This window comes from Cynocephalus volans, chromosome 16 (assembly GCF_027409185.1).
Source record: "Cynocephalus volans isolate mCynVol1 chromosome 16, mCynVol1.pri, whole genome shotgun sequence".
Lineage (NCBI taxonomy): Eukaryota > Metazoa > Chordata > Mammalia > Dermoptera > Cynocephalidae > Cynocephalus > Cynocephalus volans.
Genome location: NC_084475.1, coordinates 39,184,542 through 39,198,643, shown reverse-complemented (window position 1 = coordinate 39,198,643; position 14,102 = coordinate 39,184,542). Strand labels below are relative to the sequence as shown.

The 14,102-nt window shown below is 41.9% G+C and overlaps 1 protein-coding gene across 1 annotated transcript in view; it reads left to right on the top strand.

Moving 5' to 3' along the window:
- The first annotated feature begins 848 nt into the window (after positions 1 to 848).
- The window catches only part of GDA (guanine deaminase), an 89,623-nt gene continuing 76,369 nt past the window's right edge, over positions 849 to 14,102 (top strand). Inside the window, exon 1 of the mRNA XM_063080711.1 lies at positions 849 to 971. Within this exon, the coding sequence (XP_062936781.1) occupies positions 849 to 971 (123 nt within the window). The remainder of the gene's footprint in view (positions 972 to 14,102) is intronic.

The window sequence follows — 14,102 nt, the reverse complement described above, 5'->3', positions numbered from 1 at the left end:
GGGACGCCTAACTTGCCCATGGTCTCTCAATGCCTAATTCAGGGCCCTCTGCCACACTGCCATTCCTAGCTCTTTGACTTGAAAACTTATTTTTCTCCCTTGTACAACTGGAAGGAAATCAAAGAAATTCACTTATTTCAGGGGTAAGACAAATTGGTATCAGAATTGTTTGTGGACGGGACACAAGGATCAAAACATTGGCCTCAAGGCGAAGAGAGGAACTTTGGGGTCCGAATTAACCCCTAGTGGTGGGGTCCCCAGTTAGGTTCTGTAAGACATGCTTCCAGAACGTCAGGCGAGGACGAGTACACGTTGTGCAGTGCACAGACACTGAAAAACTGCAAGTAAAACGGGTCGCAAGGTAGGCAGTCCTAACCGACTTTGACCTGTCCTTGAACTTCTGCAAGTTCAGAATCTGGGTGCTACAGGTGGAAGACAGAAATGACCCTATAAGTTTAAGGGGCAGAGAAGGCAGGAAGACAACACCTCTAGCCGTGACAATGAAAAGAAAGGTGCAGAGGCCGATTTTGTGAGTCTCAGCCGGGGCTCATTTTGATACTAAAAGAGTTAATACATCCGAAACCGACGCGAGGGTGGGGACAAAGACCACACCCCGGGCGAGCGCGGAGCCAGCTCGCGGAAGACGGATCCTATTGGCTTAGGGGGCAGAGCGCCGGCCCCTGGGCGCGGCCTGCAGGGGACAGGACCGCCCCGGGGGAGCGGAGGCAGGAAGCGGCCCGAGTCCGTGTCCGCAGGGAAGCCGCCCGCAGCGCCGCGAGCCCGAGCCGCGCGTCCGCCCGGGGCCCCCTCCTCGGCCCGCGGACCCCGCGCTGCGCTCCGCCGCTGCCATGTGTGCCGCCGGGATGCCGCCCCTGGCGCACATCTTCCGAGGGACGTTCGTCCACTCCACCTGGACCTGCCCCATGCAGGTGCTGCGGGATCACCTCCTCGGCGTGAGCGACGGTGGCAAAGTAAGCGGGCGCGGGGTCTGGCGCACCCCGACGGGCGGGCGGACAGGTGCAGCGACCTGGCGTGGCGCGCCGCGGGGCCCGGGGTTCGCTTGGTGCGGAGCCAGCCCCGTGGCCCCGGAGTCGAACTTGAGCGTTGGGCTCTTGGGGAACGCAAACCCTGGCGCTGGGTTCGCGGGCTGGCTGGGGAGTACAGAGTTCCTGGGAGCCGGGAGCAGTGGGGTGCTCGTACCGTTTCCGCTTCCACAGCCGTCGGGCTGGGCAGCGAGGATGTGACCCTCCCAAATCTTAGGAGATCTGTCATATACCCGAACCTTGCTTCGCTCATCTGGGTATCTCCGGCGCCTGGCACGGTGCCTGGCACAGGATAGGCGCTCCATAATGTGGTTGAATTTATTGTGAAGGAAATAACAGAGGAGGGGTCAGTTGATCAGTGTTGTTTGGCGCATTCAGTACATAGCAAAGAACTGACTTCAGCTGATCATTCATCTGTGACAATATACTGATAATTTAGGATAGGCAACTTGTAATACTAGAAAGGATAAAATGAGATAAATTATTCATCACACACACACACACACACACACACACACACACAGACACACACACACACACACACACACACACAGACACACACACACACACACACACACACACACCCATAGCCATTTGCATCAAAACAAGCAGTTCCATTTTAAGGTCCAAAATGCCTTCTATGAGTGTATCTTCTACACTTCCATTTCCAAAATTAGGATTTCTACAAATGCCATTGGTAACTTGATGTCTAATAGTTACTGTTCTATACATACGGATGGTAACTGTATCAGCAATGGCCTGTCCAGTTTGATAAGTAAAGACATTCCATTTTTTGAAGAAAAATTAAATGTATATGGGGATGGGATATTTTTGAACTGTTTCCCAACTACCAGTTTAGTTAGCAAAAGTACACATATCTGTGATATGTTGGATTGAAGATACTATTCTTGACCAAAGATGCTACCTAGTAAATGACTGTTTTGAATCGCGACTCTTACATTTGGGGGTAACTAAAACCAATTTTTTTTTTTAATGGTGCTTTAAAAATATTCTCTCTGTGCATATTCAGGGAGCTTGCTGTTGTGTTTCCAAGGTGATAAAACTTAGAGCTCTCTCAAATGGGGAGGTTCTGGTAAACCTTGAGACTGATGAATCCATGCATAGGGACTTGGCCCTTAGATTACAGGGAACTCTTAGGTTGGGGCAAGTCCTGGAAGCAAAGGAACAGAGACTGCTAAGCTGGTGAAAGATTGGAAGTGTTAGTTTAATCACAAGAAGAGATTCAACTCTTAGGTTTCTTCCTTAAAATTAATTTTGCATATTGAGAATTTTAATTGGTAGGGTAGCAGGCAAGAGAGTGGGTTTGGGGATTGGCCCTAACGAGTGGAGAGAAATAAGAAGAGGAAGGAATTTATCTGAAAAATTACTTTATCTGGGGGCTGTACAGAAGGAGAATAAAAGAAGTGTCCTGAACATGCAATTAGTAGTTGAGTCAGGGAGTCTATTCCTAACTAAGGAGCATACTGAGGTTATAAATTTAGAAAACATGCCATTCCCCCACAAGATAAAATTACTTAGGAATTGAATGCAAAGGTGAGTGAATCAAGCAGCTTAGATTTATGGTATAGAACTCCCTGATCGCTGAATTGTTTACCATTGCTCTCTTCTTAGGTGCAAGGCAGTTGATTGCTGTCTGTGTTTAAAGGGAAGACATGTCATATATATTTCAAGACTTGATTTCCCCTATTTGAAATGGAGAATGTCTTGCCTTTAGTGTTGCTGGGATACATATTTTATTTATTTAAAAAAGTTCAAGGTTCAAAAAGGAAAATAACATCCCTTTGAAATAAATTGCTGAATTATGATCTTTAAATTTTTACTGAGCTCCTAAAGCTGTTCTCAAACCTTGGGATGAATCAGAAACATGTAGGGGTGTTTGTTAAAACGCTGATTCCTGGGCACCATCTCAGAGAATCTGAATCTGTATGTCCGGAGTGGGCCCTGGAAAGTGGCATTCCAGCAAGCATTGCAGGTAGTGGGTGGATACATTTTGAGGACTGTAGCATCCAGGTTCTGTGATGGGACCAGTTGTGTGAAGGGTCAGAAGCTCATTTCTTCATTTTGAACCCAGGTCGGGGGTAGCATCTCAGATAGAGGGGACAAAGCTTCCTCTGTCCTCCCTTTCTCTTCTTGAACTCATTTCTCATTTGATATAACTCAATTTAGGCCCAGAGAATGGTAATGACTACTTTTAATTCATTAAATTAAAGCTTATTTAAAATCAGGTTAATTAAAATTCTCTAGCCAACATTTTGGTATTGGGCAAAATTCAGAGATAGGTTTTCTGCTCAAGTGGCATGTACCTTTTTAAAATAAAGAATTCATTTGCAAATAATTAACCTTGAGACACTGTGTGCTCAAATATTACTAAAATAAAAGACTACCTGATTCTTCCCACATACCTCAGGATCAGGTTGACTTTAAAGATACATAAAGATGCCTTGAGACTTTAACTGAACACTCACTCAGAGGCAAGAGTGAGGAAAAGAATCATTTAAAAAGTAGTGTCAGGATCGAGTCCTCTGGAGATACCAAGGTCTGGGTTCAAGTTGGATTTTCTACCACTTACCTGCTCTGAGACCATGGGTGAGACCTAACCTCTCTGAGCCTCAGTTTCCTCATTTGTAAATTCAGATTTCATTTTGTTACGTATTATATGAGGAAAATATGAAAATTCCTGGCACTTAATGGATACTTAACACATAGCAGGTTTCTGTCGCCCCCTTCCTTCTCTCTGCCACTAGCAAATCTTTAACATCTTGCTCACTGCAGCATTTTTTGCATGTTTCCACATGGTGGCACCCATGCAGGCCAAGTGGTGGAGAAGGAAGCCATGGCCTGGGATAAATGGTGTGGGAAGAGGGGGCAGTCACTAGACCTCAGCTATGCGGCCTCCCTGTGCATGTCACTGATCCCTTGGGACACAAAGATGCATCTGGGAAGAAAGAGCTAAGGAACACCTGCTGCTGGGTTTGCTAGTATGTTATTTTCAGTACCTCTTTTAGTCTTCACGAAATCATTGTTTCCTCTTACAGATGAGGAAGTTGAGACTTGAGAAATCATGTATCTGGAGACAGTGGTGATGTAGGAGGATTTTTAATTAATACAGGCCAAAGGCTGGGTTCTCTTTACTATAGCAAGCTACTTCCCTAAGGCACAGTCCCTGACCTCAGAGAACTTGTGCTTTAGCAAGGGAGCTAAGAGCTGTAGCTGTAATAAAAATGGACTCATTCCGAACCAAACGCTGGGCTCATCTCTGGAAATGGATGAACAAAACACACAAACTCTTCCCTGCCCATGTGAGGTTGATAATCTAGTGATACTTTAACAGAAACTGCTATGATCTTTCAGAACTTGAACTTTTCTGGGGGTGGAGGGAAGGCTTTCCCCAGTGTGAAGTGACATTTGAATTGTCTGAAGGATGAGTAGAGGTTAATTAGGTAAGGCAGGTAGAACTGGAGGTAGAGAAGAGCTTACTTGATAGCCTGTTCAAAGGTCCTGAGGTAGGAAGGAATGACAGGGTCGAGGTGGTTAGAGTCCAGAGGTTGAGGAGAAGGACAACACAAGGTAAGGCAGGACAGGTAGGCAGGGCAAGATCATGGAGGGCATGTGGAGTGGGGGGCAGGGGGAGGAATCATGTCATGATCATATTGTACAGTTTTTAAAGGTCATTCTAGCTTCAGGATTAAGAATGCATTGGAAGAGAGTTGAGTGCAGTCGAGGATGTCAGATAGGAGCCCGTTGCAATAGTTTAGGTAAAATGAATGTGGTTTAGAAGAGAGAGGCAGTGTAGTGTATCCTAAGAGACATGAACTCTTAAGAGACCCCCTATCACTTACTACCTATGTGAATTTTATCAAGTTACTTACCATTTCTGTCTCCAAGTTTCCTTATGTATAAAATAATTACTATAGTCTACCTCTCAGCATTGCTAAAAGGATTAAATGAATTAATAAGTGTAAAATATATAGAATAATGCCTGGCATGTAGTACATGTCCCGTAGATATCAGCAGTTTTGATCAGCAATGGAGATGGAGAGAGGTGGAGATGGGTAGCTATTTGGATCAGTCAGCTGAATTCACAGATAGCTTGTGTATGTGAGGTTAGAAGGTGAGAGCATCAGGAGTGATTGCCAGGTGTTTGCAAATGTATGTAAAGAGTACAGTGGGGCACACACTGGCCAGTGTTAGCAACAGCTTCTTGAAGGAAATAGTAATTGAGCTGGATCTTAAAGAATAGGTAGGACTTGGACGTGCAAAAAATAGTCCTGGCAAAAAGAATGAGCTAATGTTCTTCAATTCCCAAGGCTGCTGGGATGAGAAAGGGTTCTATTTCACCTAAGACTCCTTCACCATCTTGCTTTGCCAGAGGTCTACCAGTCTGAATCACAAATCCAAGTGGTTCTGTATCATTCTCTCCTCCTGCTGGGAGGGTGAAGATCCACCTTCCTGCCAAGCTCAGAGATGTCCTACAGGTCCTGAGAGGGGAAATTGAGCTAACCCGTCCTGAGGCTGCCAAATAGCAGCTCGGCTTTCATCAGAAAGATGTTTTCATGCCCAAGTATCACAGGATCATCTTGTAAATCCCCATTTACTGGAAGGCTAATTGCTTTGTTCAGAATGCTCATGGCAGACACTGTTGGTTGCCCACTCAGTCCCCACTTTCTTTCTTATTAACCCATATTGAATTTTATCAGCCTCTAATATACTCAGCTCATGGATACATCATTGTGTAAGCCAGTCATGGTAATCCTATTTCCATTTACCATATACTCATTTCCCTGGCTTCTTGGGAGCTAAGGGGGGCTAGTGATGACATTGTGGCACACAGGAAGTCTTCTCAGAAGGGTCTGGGATGTGGGAGGAGAGGTCTTTCCTTTTTAGGATGCTCTCCTGTGAAGACAGGATACCTGGAATTGCTGCGGCCACCATTTGAGATTATGAGGAAAAGGTTACAAGGATTTCAGAGATACATGACTGAGCAGTTTACCTGCCCTGGAACTGCCCACCTTCAGACTTCTTTTGTGAGATGACAAAATGTCTTTATTGTCTAAGGCGCTACTAATTGGATACTCTGTTCATTGCAGCCCTGTTATCACACTGCTATTCAAAGAATCATATTTTTCAAAGGACTGCTGGCTGCCTTCTCCGTCTCCTCTTTCCTGTCTTTTTACTGATCAAAAATATCAGTGTTTTTCCAAGCACCCATATCAGTACTCACGCCCAGCCAATTTTCCTCTGGGACATCTCTGTACCCACTCATTTCCACTGCCATTGCCCTGTTCAGCCTTCATTGTCTCTTGGCTAAAATATTACAGGAGCTTCCTGTTTTCTCTCCCCCATTCTAATGTTTCTTCCACATCACTGACAGTTATATTCTTGGAACACGGGTCATATCATGTATCTTCTTTTTTGAAACCATCTGTGTGGCTCACTATTATCTCTCAGGTCCAAATGTCCTTAGAAGACCTTGTAGGTATGACATTATTTGGCCCCAACCTGTTTTCATATCATTCCCCCTGCTTCATCTCTCTGTCTGGCCAGTGGGAATAGAATTACTGTGACTGGCTTACACCATGACATATCCCATGAGCCGAGGGATGTCTATCCGTGCAAATTTCCTACTGTTTCCAGCACATCATGGCCTTTTCCATCTCTGCATAGTTGGTGCTAATGTCTCGGGCTGGAACAACCCTCCTTTTTATATCCCCTTTTCCATTCCACCTCTATCAAAATGAAATCTTGCTCTTCGTTTAAGGCCTAGCTCTGATGTCCTTATTTCCCCCAAAGCTTCCCTGGCTATCATCCCCTGGTTGGAATAAATTGCCCCTTACTCTGTTGTCCCATAAAATTTTGCATATTGTTTCAAATCAGTATTTTCCTGGTGGTTAAGAGCACAGCTGCTGGAGTCACACTATGTGATTTCAGATCCCAACTCTGCCACATAACTTGCACAAATTACCTAACATATCTGAGTCTTGGCACCCTCATTTGTAAAAGGTGGACAACAACAGCATGCTGATAGGCTTGTGGGGTAAATGAGATCGTGTGTGTAAAGTACTTGGTTCATAGTACTTGCTCAACAAATGTTAGCCGTTGTTATTTTTCTCTTGCTATAGTAATTATTTTATTTTCACCTTTGATTATACTTAGCTTTACAGAATGTTCTCACTCACTGAGTTGATTTAAAGTTCTTTGGCAAAAGAGAGGTGAACTGGAGAGAAGGTGACATTTATCAAGTCATACTATGTGTCAGACACTCTGCTAGGTCCTTTGCACATCAGCAGTCCTGAGATGAGGCAGCAGCATCATTATAGCTGCTTTACAAATGAGGAAATGGACGCTCAGTTACCTGACTTGGCTGCAGTCACAGTGAGTAGGTGGCAAAGCCAAGACTCAGAGCCATTCCTGTCTGATATCCAAGGTCCATGCTCTTCCCAAGAGTCCCTGCTGCCTCCTGTCAAGGTGAAGGCAGAAACTCTATCGTCCTTAAGCCCCCTCAATATTGTTATTTTAATACAAAGTAGGTGTTCAGTAAGGTGTGTTGAATGTGATGTGTGATACAAAGACATACATATGTGATGTGTTAAGAAAAAAGACTTTTCTAATTTCAGAAGGATTTTTGAAAAGCACGATTGCCTTGTTCTTTGACACCTGGAAGCAGTACTGCTGAGAGTGACTGGAGTTTGCCCCCTTCTGGTGTCCAAGATCTCTTTCTCTATCCTGCTGTCAACCTCCTTCCTGGCTCCTTCCCCATGGAAACTGGGCCACTCGTTCTTGGTCTTTTCCTTCAGAGCTGTTCACTGTCCTTGTCAATAAAGGTATTTTTATGCCTCCGTTCCCAGCACCCATAAAACTCAAGCAAAGTCTGTAAGTACCCCCAAATCCACAGCCTTCTCACAAACCCAGGCTTACCCAAACAATGCAAAAATGATGGCTCTTAAACTAATCTAATCAATCTGCATAAGTCTAAATTTACAGAACTGGTCAACGGAGGATGCACATGTGTATTACAAAAGAGTTGGTAAGAGGTAGTTTTAAAAATTGCTTTACTTTTTATTTTTAATTGACATGTAATAATTGGATATATTTATGGGATCCAGAGTGATATTTTGATACATGTTTACAATGTGTAATGATCACACCAGGGTAGTTAGTATATCCATCACTGCAAACATTTATCATTTCTGTGTTCTCAGAATATTTGAACTCCTTTCTTCTAGCCATTTGAAAATATGCAATAAATTATTGTTAATTATAGTCACCCAGCACTATTATAGAGCACTAGAACTTATTCGTCCTATGTAGCTGTAAGTCTGTGTCCTTTAACCAACCTCGTCCTACGCTCTGCTCTCCCTTCCCTTCCCAGCCTCTAGTAACTACAACGCTACTCTCTACTTTCTGTGAGTTCAACTCTTTAAACTCCTGCATATAGGTGAGAACATGCGGTGATTCTCTTTATGTACTGGACATTTCACTTAACATAATGTTTCCCAGGCTCATACATGTTGCTGCTAATGACAGGATTTCTTTCTTTTTATGGCTGAATAGCATTCCATTATGTTTCATACTGTTAGGTTTGGCAAGATGGAGAGAAGAGAGAGACCCGAGCCAGGCGCTATTTCAGCCAAGAGGCTTTATTCCACCAGTGTGGAGGGGAGACTGAGTCAGATCAGCTCCCCTGAACAAAGGAAAGCAGGGCTCTTGTAAGGCTTTGAGGGAGAATCCTGGCAGAGTTATGGGCAATTTTGAAATTAGTGGTATATGCAAGGTTACATAGCCTTTGTGGTCCAATAACATCTGGTCGGTTAGGGCTGGTTTGTGTTGCCACCATATACACTGATCAGTACAAAACATCTATCCACAGCATACAAGCTTGAGCAGAATGTTCCTTTGATGATAATGGTTATGTTTACCCATTCCTAGGTGAGGAATTTTGCTGACCAGTTCCCAGAGCAGAAAGAGGGAAAGGAGAGGGGGAAGAGGGTAGAAGGTTGATTAACATGGCTGTGCTGATGTTTAAGCTGGCCATGAGACCTGAAACATACCACATTTTCTCTCTTTTTATTTTTTATAATTTATTTTACTTAATTTTCTTGATTTAGAATATATTTATTTTATCGTGACATAGTTTATTGTGCGTATCTGTAGGTTACAGAGTTGAATATCAATACCTGTGTGCAATACGTGATACTCAAATCAGGATAATTAGTATATTAACATTATACAATGTAATCACTTTTTGTGGCCCTTTACCAATTCTTCCCCTACTCCCCCTAACTCCTCTCTCTTTCTTGCCTCTAGTAACCTCAGTTCTGTTCTCTCCTTTTGAAAGTTCAATGCATTATTCTGATTGTTGTATCTTTATTTTAAAAAATTTATTTGTTTATTTTTTAGCTCAAACTTATGAGTGAGGACATGTGGTATTTCTCTTTCTATGCTTGGCTTATTTCACTTAACATGCTTTTCTCTAAGTTCATCTATGTTGCTGTGAATGGCAGTATTTCATTCTTTTTTATGTCAGAGTAGTAGACATCCAACAATAGACATTTAGATTGGTCCCAACTCTTGACTATTGTAAACAGCACTGCAATAAACATAGGAGTACAGATATCCCTTCAACATGATGATTTCCATTCCTTTGGGTATGTACCCAGTAGCAGGATTGCTGGATCGTATGGCAGTTCTATCTGTAGTTGTTTGAGGAACCTCCACACCATTTTCCACAATGGCTGCACCAATTTACAGTCCCACCAACAGTGTAGGAGGATTCCCCTTTCTCCACATCTTCACCAGCATTTGTTATTCTCTGTCTTATTGATAATAGCCAGTCTAACTGGAGTGAGATGACATCTCAGTGGGATTTTGATTTGCATTTCCCAGATGCTGAGTGATGTTGAGCATTTTTTCATATGTCTGTTGGCCATTTGTATATCTTCCTTTGAGAAATGCCTGCTCAGCTCCTTTGCCCATTTTTTAAATCAGGTTGTTTTTTTACTGTTAAGTTGTTTGAGTTCCTTATATTCTGGGTATTAATCCTTTGTTGGATGCATAGTTTGCAAATATTTTCTCCCACTCTGTATATTGTCTTTTCACTGTTAATTGTTTCTTTTGCTGTGCATAAGCTTTTTAGTTTGATATAATCCCATTTGTTTATTTTTCCTTTTGTTACCTGTGCTTTGGGGGTCATATTCACAGAGTCTTTGCCCAGTCCTACTTCCTGGAGTATTTCCCCCATGTTTTCTTTTAGGAGTTTTATAGTTTCAAGTCTTACATCTAACTTTTAAATCCATTTTGAATTGGTTTTGGTATATGGCTAGAGGTACAGGTCTAGTTTCATTCTTCTACATATGGATGTCCAGTTTTCCCAGCACCATGTATTGAAGAGGCAGTCTTTTCCCCAGTGTGTGTTCTTGTTTCTGTCAAAAATCAGTTGGCTGTAAGTATGTGGATTGATTTCTGGGTTCTCTATTTTGTTCCATTGGTCAAATACCACCTTTTCTTTATCCATTTATTTTCTTTATCAGAATGAGTGCAACCCTTTATCTCTGTTGATAGACACTTAGCTTGTTTCTATATCTTGGGTATTGTGAATAGTGCTGCAGTAAATATAGGGGTACAGATACTGGTAAGAAGTGTTTTTTTTACAGGCTGTTTGAGATAGATTCAAAAGGGGCATTAGATTCTTCTTATCCTGTTTTTCTTCAACCGGTTATTCATTAATTTCTCCTCCTCCTCTCCCCACATTCCTAGCCCCGTCCCCACCCTGACCCCCATGATTGTTGCAATGTCTGCATGTGGATTTTTCTATGGAGGGGTTTCATAGTTTTCATCAGATCTTAAAAGGGTAAGAGACTTAAAAATGCCGGAAACCTCTATATTATTTAACCTTGTGCCTCAAGTTGAACTATTTCATCTGTGTAACATCCCTGTCTAGCCTTTATTTAAGTGCTTTCAGTGATTAATGTACCAGAAATATATTTATCTACACAATTGGGTGCTAATAATGTCAGTTCTTTTTTCATTTCCCAAATTTTAAGAGAACCAGTTTGAGCTTTACCTACCAGAATTAGTAAAAGGTCCAATATCAGTCGTTTTGAGAACTCTCTTTTCCTTCCATCCTACAAGGATTCCTGGAGATTTTTATGATCCACGCATGCATTCATCCCCACATATTGATTGTTTATGATATCCCAGGTGTTGTTCTTGCTCTTGGGCCACTGCTGTGAATGAGACACAGCTGCTGCCCTCATGCAATTTCCCTTCAGTTTTGAAAGAGGACCTTCCCAATGGCCGGTTCTTAAACGAGTGCAACCCCTTATCTCTGAGTCACATTAGCCATGGCTGCCCTTGTTCTTGTGGCCACATGATGCTGCACTTGGGTGCTGATGCAACCATCTGTCTGCCATCACCACCTTGTCCTGTCAAGGCAAGAAAGGGCCTTCCCCAAGGGCAGCTCAGAGGCTATGCCACCCCCTGTGCTGGTTTTTTGATAATGGCTGATACAGACCACTGAGGTCATACTGGTCTTAATATTTAGCTTCCCCACCAGGGAGGAGAACAATGTTTCATTCTTTCCTAGTGCATCCAAGGCACTAAAAAAAACAAGTAACAAGATGAATTCTCAATTGGTCACTCAAATTCAATGGCAACTTTTTAAAGTAAAAGTTCCACGGTACATTTAAAATATGATTTAAAAAGTTTGATCAGTTAAAATATTAATAGCACATCTATTGTATTAAGCAATTGCACATTAAAATATTATTAAAAAGAAATAAAATTTGTGTGCAAGTCATCTTCGTAGATTGCGTTTGGCTTCTTGCCTAAGACACTGAATTATAAAAGCACAGACATATGATGATGATTTGATCATATTAATAATATCAAATATTTGTTGAACACTTATCATGCGCTAGGCCCTGTACTGAATGCTTTGCATGTGTTATCTCAGTAATCCTCATGACTACTTTATGAGGTGAAACTGTTTTCCTCATTTTATACGCAAGGAAACTGAGGCTTAGTGTTGATCCTAACTCTGAGATAAATATCTGATAACTATAAGTTGGATGACTTTTCTCTTACCTAAAGCCATTGCATAACTATTTGGTTTGAGATAGTCAAACAGCAGATTTACAAATAGCTTCCCATACTTAAATTGCTAACGAATTAAATTTATAAGTCTGAGGTAAAAATAGACTCTGTCTTCTTATGTTTTCTAAGACTGAGCCATAAATGTTGACCATCTCCCAAAAGATCGTGCTTCATGCATGTCTTTGACCTTGTTTCCTCCCTTCCAGAAAGCTTCCCTCTTTTCCTTAGTGAAAGCATTCTTTAGTTGACTTTATCGCTATTAACTTATTAACTTGCAAGAATAAATTACATCAAGTCTAACTTCTAGTTGAGATCTATTTTTCAATATCTTTTTGGCTGTTGACATTGGGTTCTCTGCTTGTGAAATGCTGTTTCCTTCCCATGAATTAGTTATTCGTGCACTGTTACCTGAAACCATTTCACCATAAATACTCTCCTGTCTTCTCTTCCTGCCACGGCCTAGATCAGGATGGCATCGCTGTGGAACCTGTTGCAATGGTCTCAGTGTTCTTTCTCTTCTCAGCCAGCCTATAATTGGGTTTTTAAAAATTATTTTGACAGAATGAAACTTCCTCAGCAAACCTCACCTTAAAACCCAACTGTGTCAATCTCAATTTACTGACAGGCTATTTACTCATGAGTTGAAAAAAGAATCTTTGAAGGCTAAAGCAATCACATTGTAGTTCTAACGTGAGTTCTTCTAGGCTTATGTATAGCGAGAGGAATTTTAAAGTCCCAAGATTCCCCAGCAGCTAAATAGAAAGAAAAGTTGTATTTTGTGACCATACACCCCTGCACTCCCTGCACCCATTCCCTTATGTACTCATATACAAAACATATCTCTGGAAGGGGAAATTAAAGTACAAACCTAAATAATGTTTACTTTTGTAGAGCAGGAGTGGAGGATTGGGAGCATGGTGAAGAATTTTTACTTTTTTGTGTTCTTTATTTTTGTTTTGCTTTAATAATTTAAAACCAATTTTTATTTTAAAATTTTTATTTTTTAAAATTGTGGTAAAATACATGTTGCAGAAAATTCATCATTTTAAAGTGTATGATTCAATGTCATTTATTATATTCACAATATTGCACAACTGTTACCACCACCAGTACTATCTAGTTCCAGAATGTGTTCAGTACCTCAAAGGAAAACTTTACCCATTAAGCGGTCACTCCCTATCTCCTTACCTCCTCTGACCAGCAACCCCGAATCTGCTTTCTGTCTGTATAGATTTGCCTATCTTGGACGTTCCATATAAATGAACACATACAATGCATGCCCTTTTGTGTCTGGTGTTTTTCACTTGGCACGATGTTTTCTGGATTCATCCATGTTGTAGCATGTATGAGTCCTTCATTCCTTTTTATGGCTGAACACCATTCCATTGTATGGATATACCACATTTTGTTTATCCATTCATCAGCTGATGAACATTTGGGTTGTTTCCATCTTTTGGCTATTGTCAACAGTACTGCTCTGAACATTTCATGCACAAGTTTGTAAAACCAATTTATTTTTAAAAATCTTTTTATGGCTCCCTATTGCCTAATCATGGCTTTGGTGATTGTTTGCCCAGCCTTTCATATTGTTCGGCTCCCTATTGCCTAATCATGGCTTTGGTGATTGTTTGCCCAGCCTTTCATATTGTTCAATGCCTTTGTGTCATCGTCTGTCTCCTTCTTCACCTTCCATCTGCTGGAAGAATCCACTTTTCACGACTCAATTTAAGTGGCAACTCCTCACTGAGGTCATTGCTGCTTTGCTCCTACCCTTCTGTTCACAGGTAGGGCTGACACCTGGCCTTTTTGTGCCCCACTTTCTACTCAACACCTCTTTATGGCTCTTACTTGATCTTGTGAGCCTCCCCTATCACCTAAGCTTGAAGGCAGGTCTATGACTTTGTCACCTTTGTATCTGCACCACCTACCACATGGTAGACACTCAGA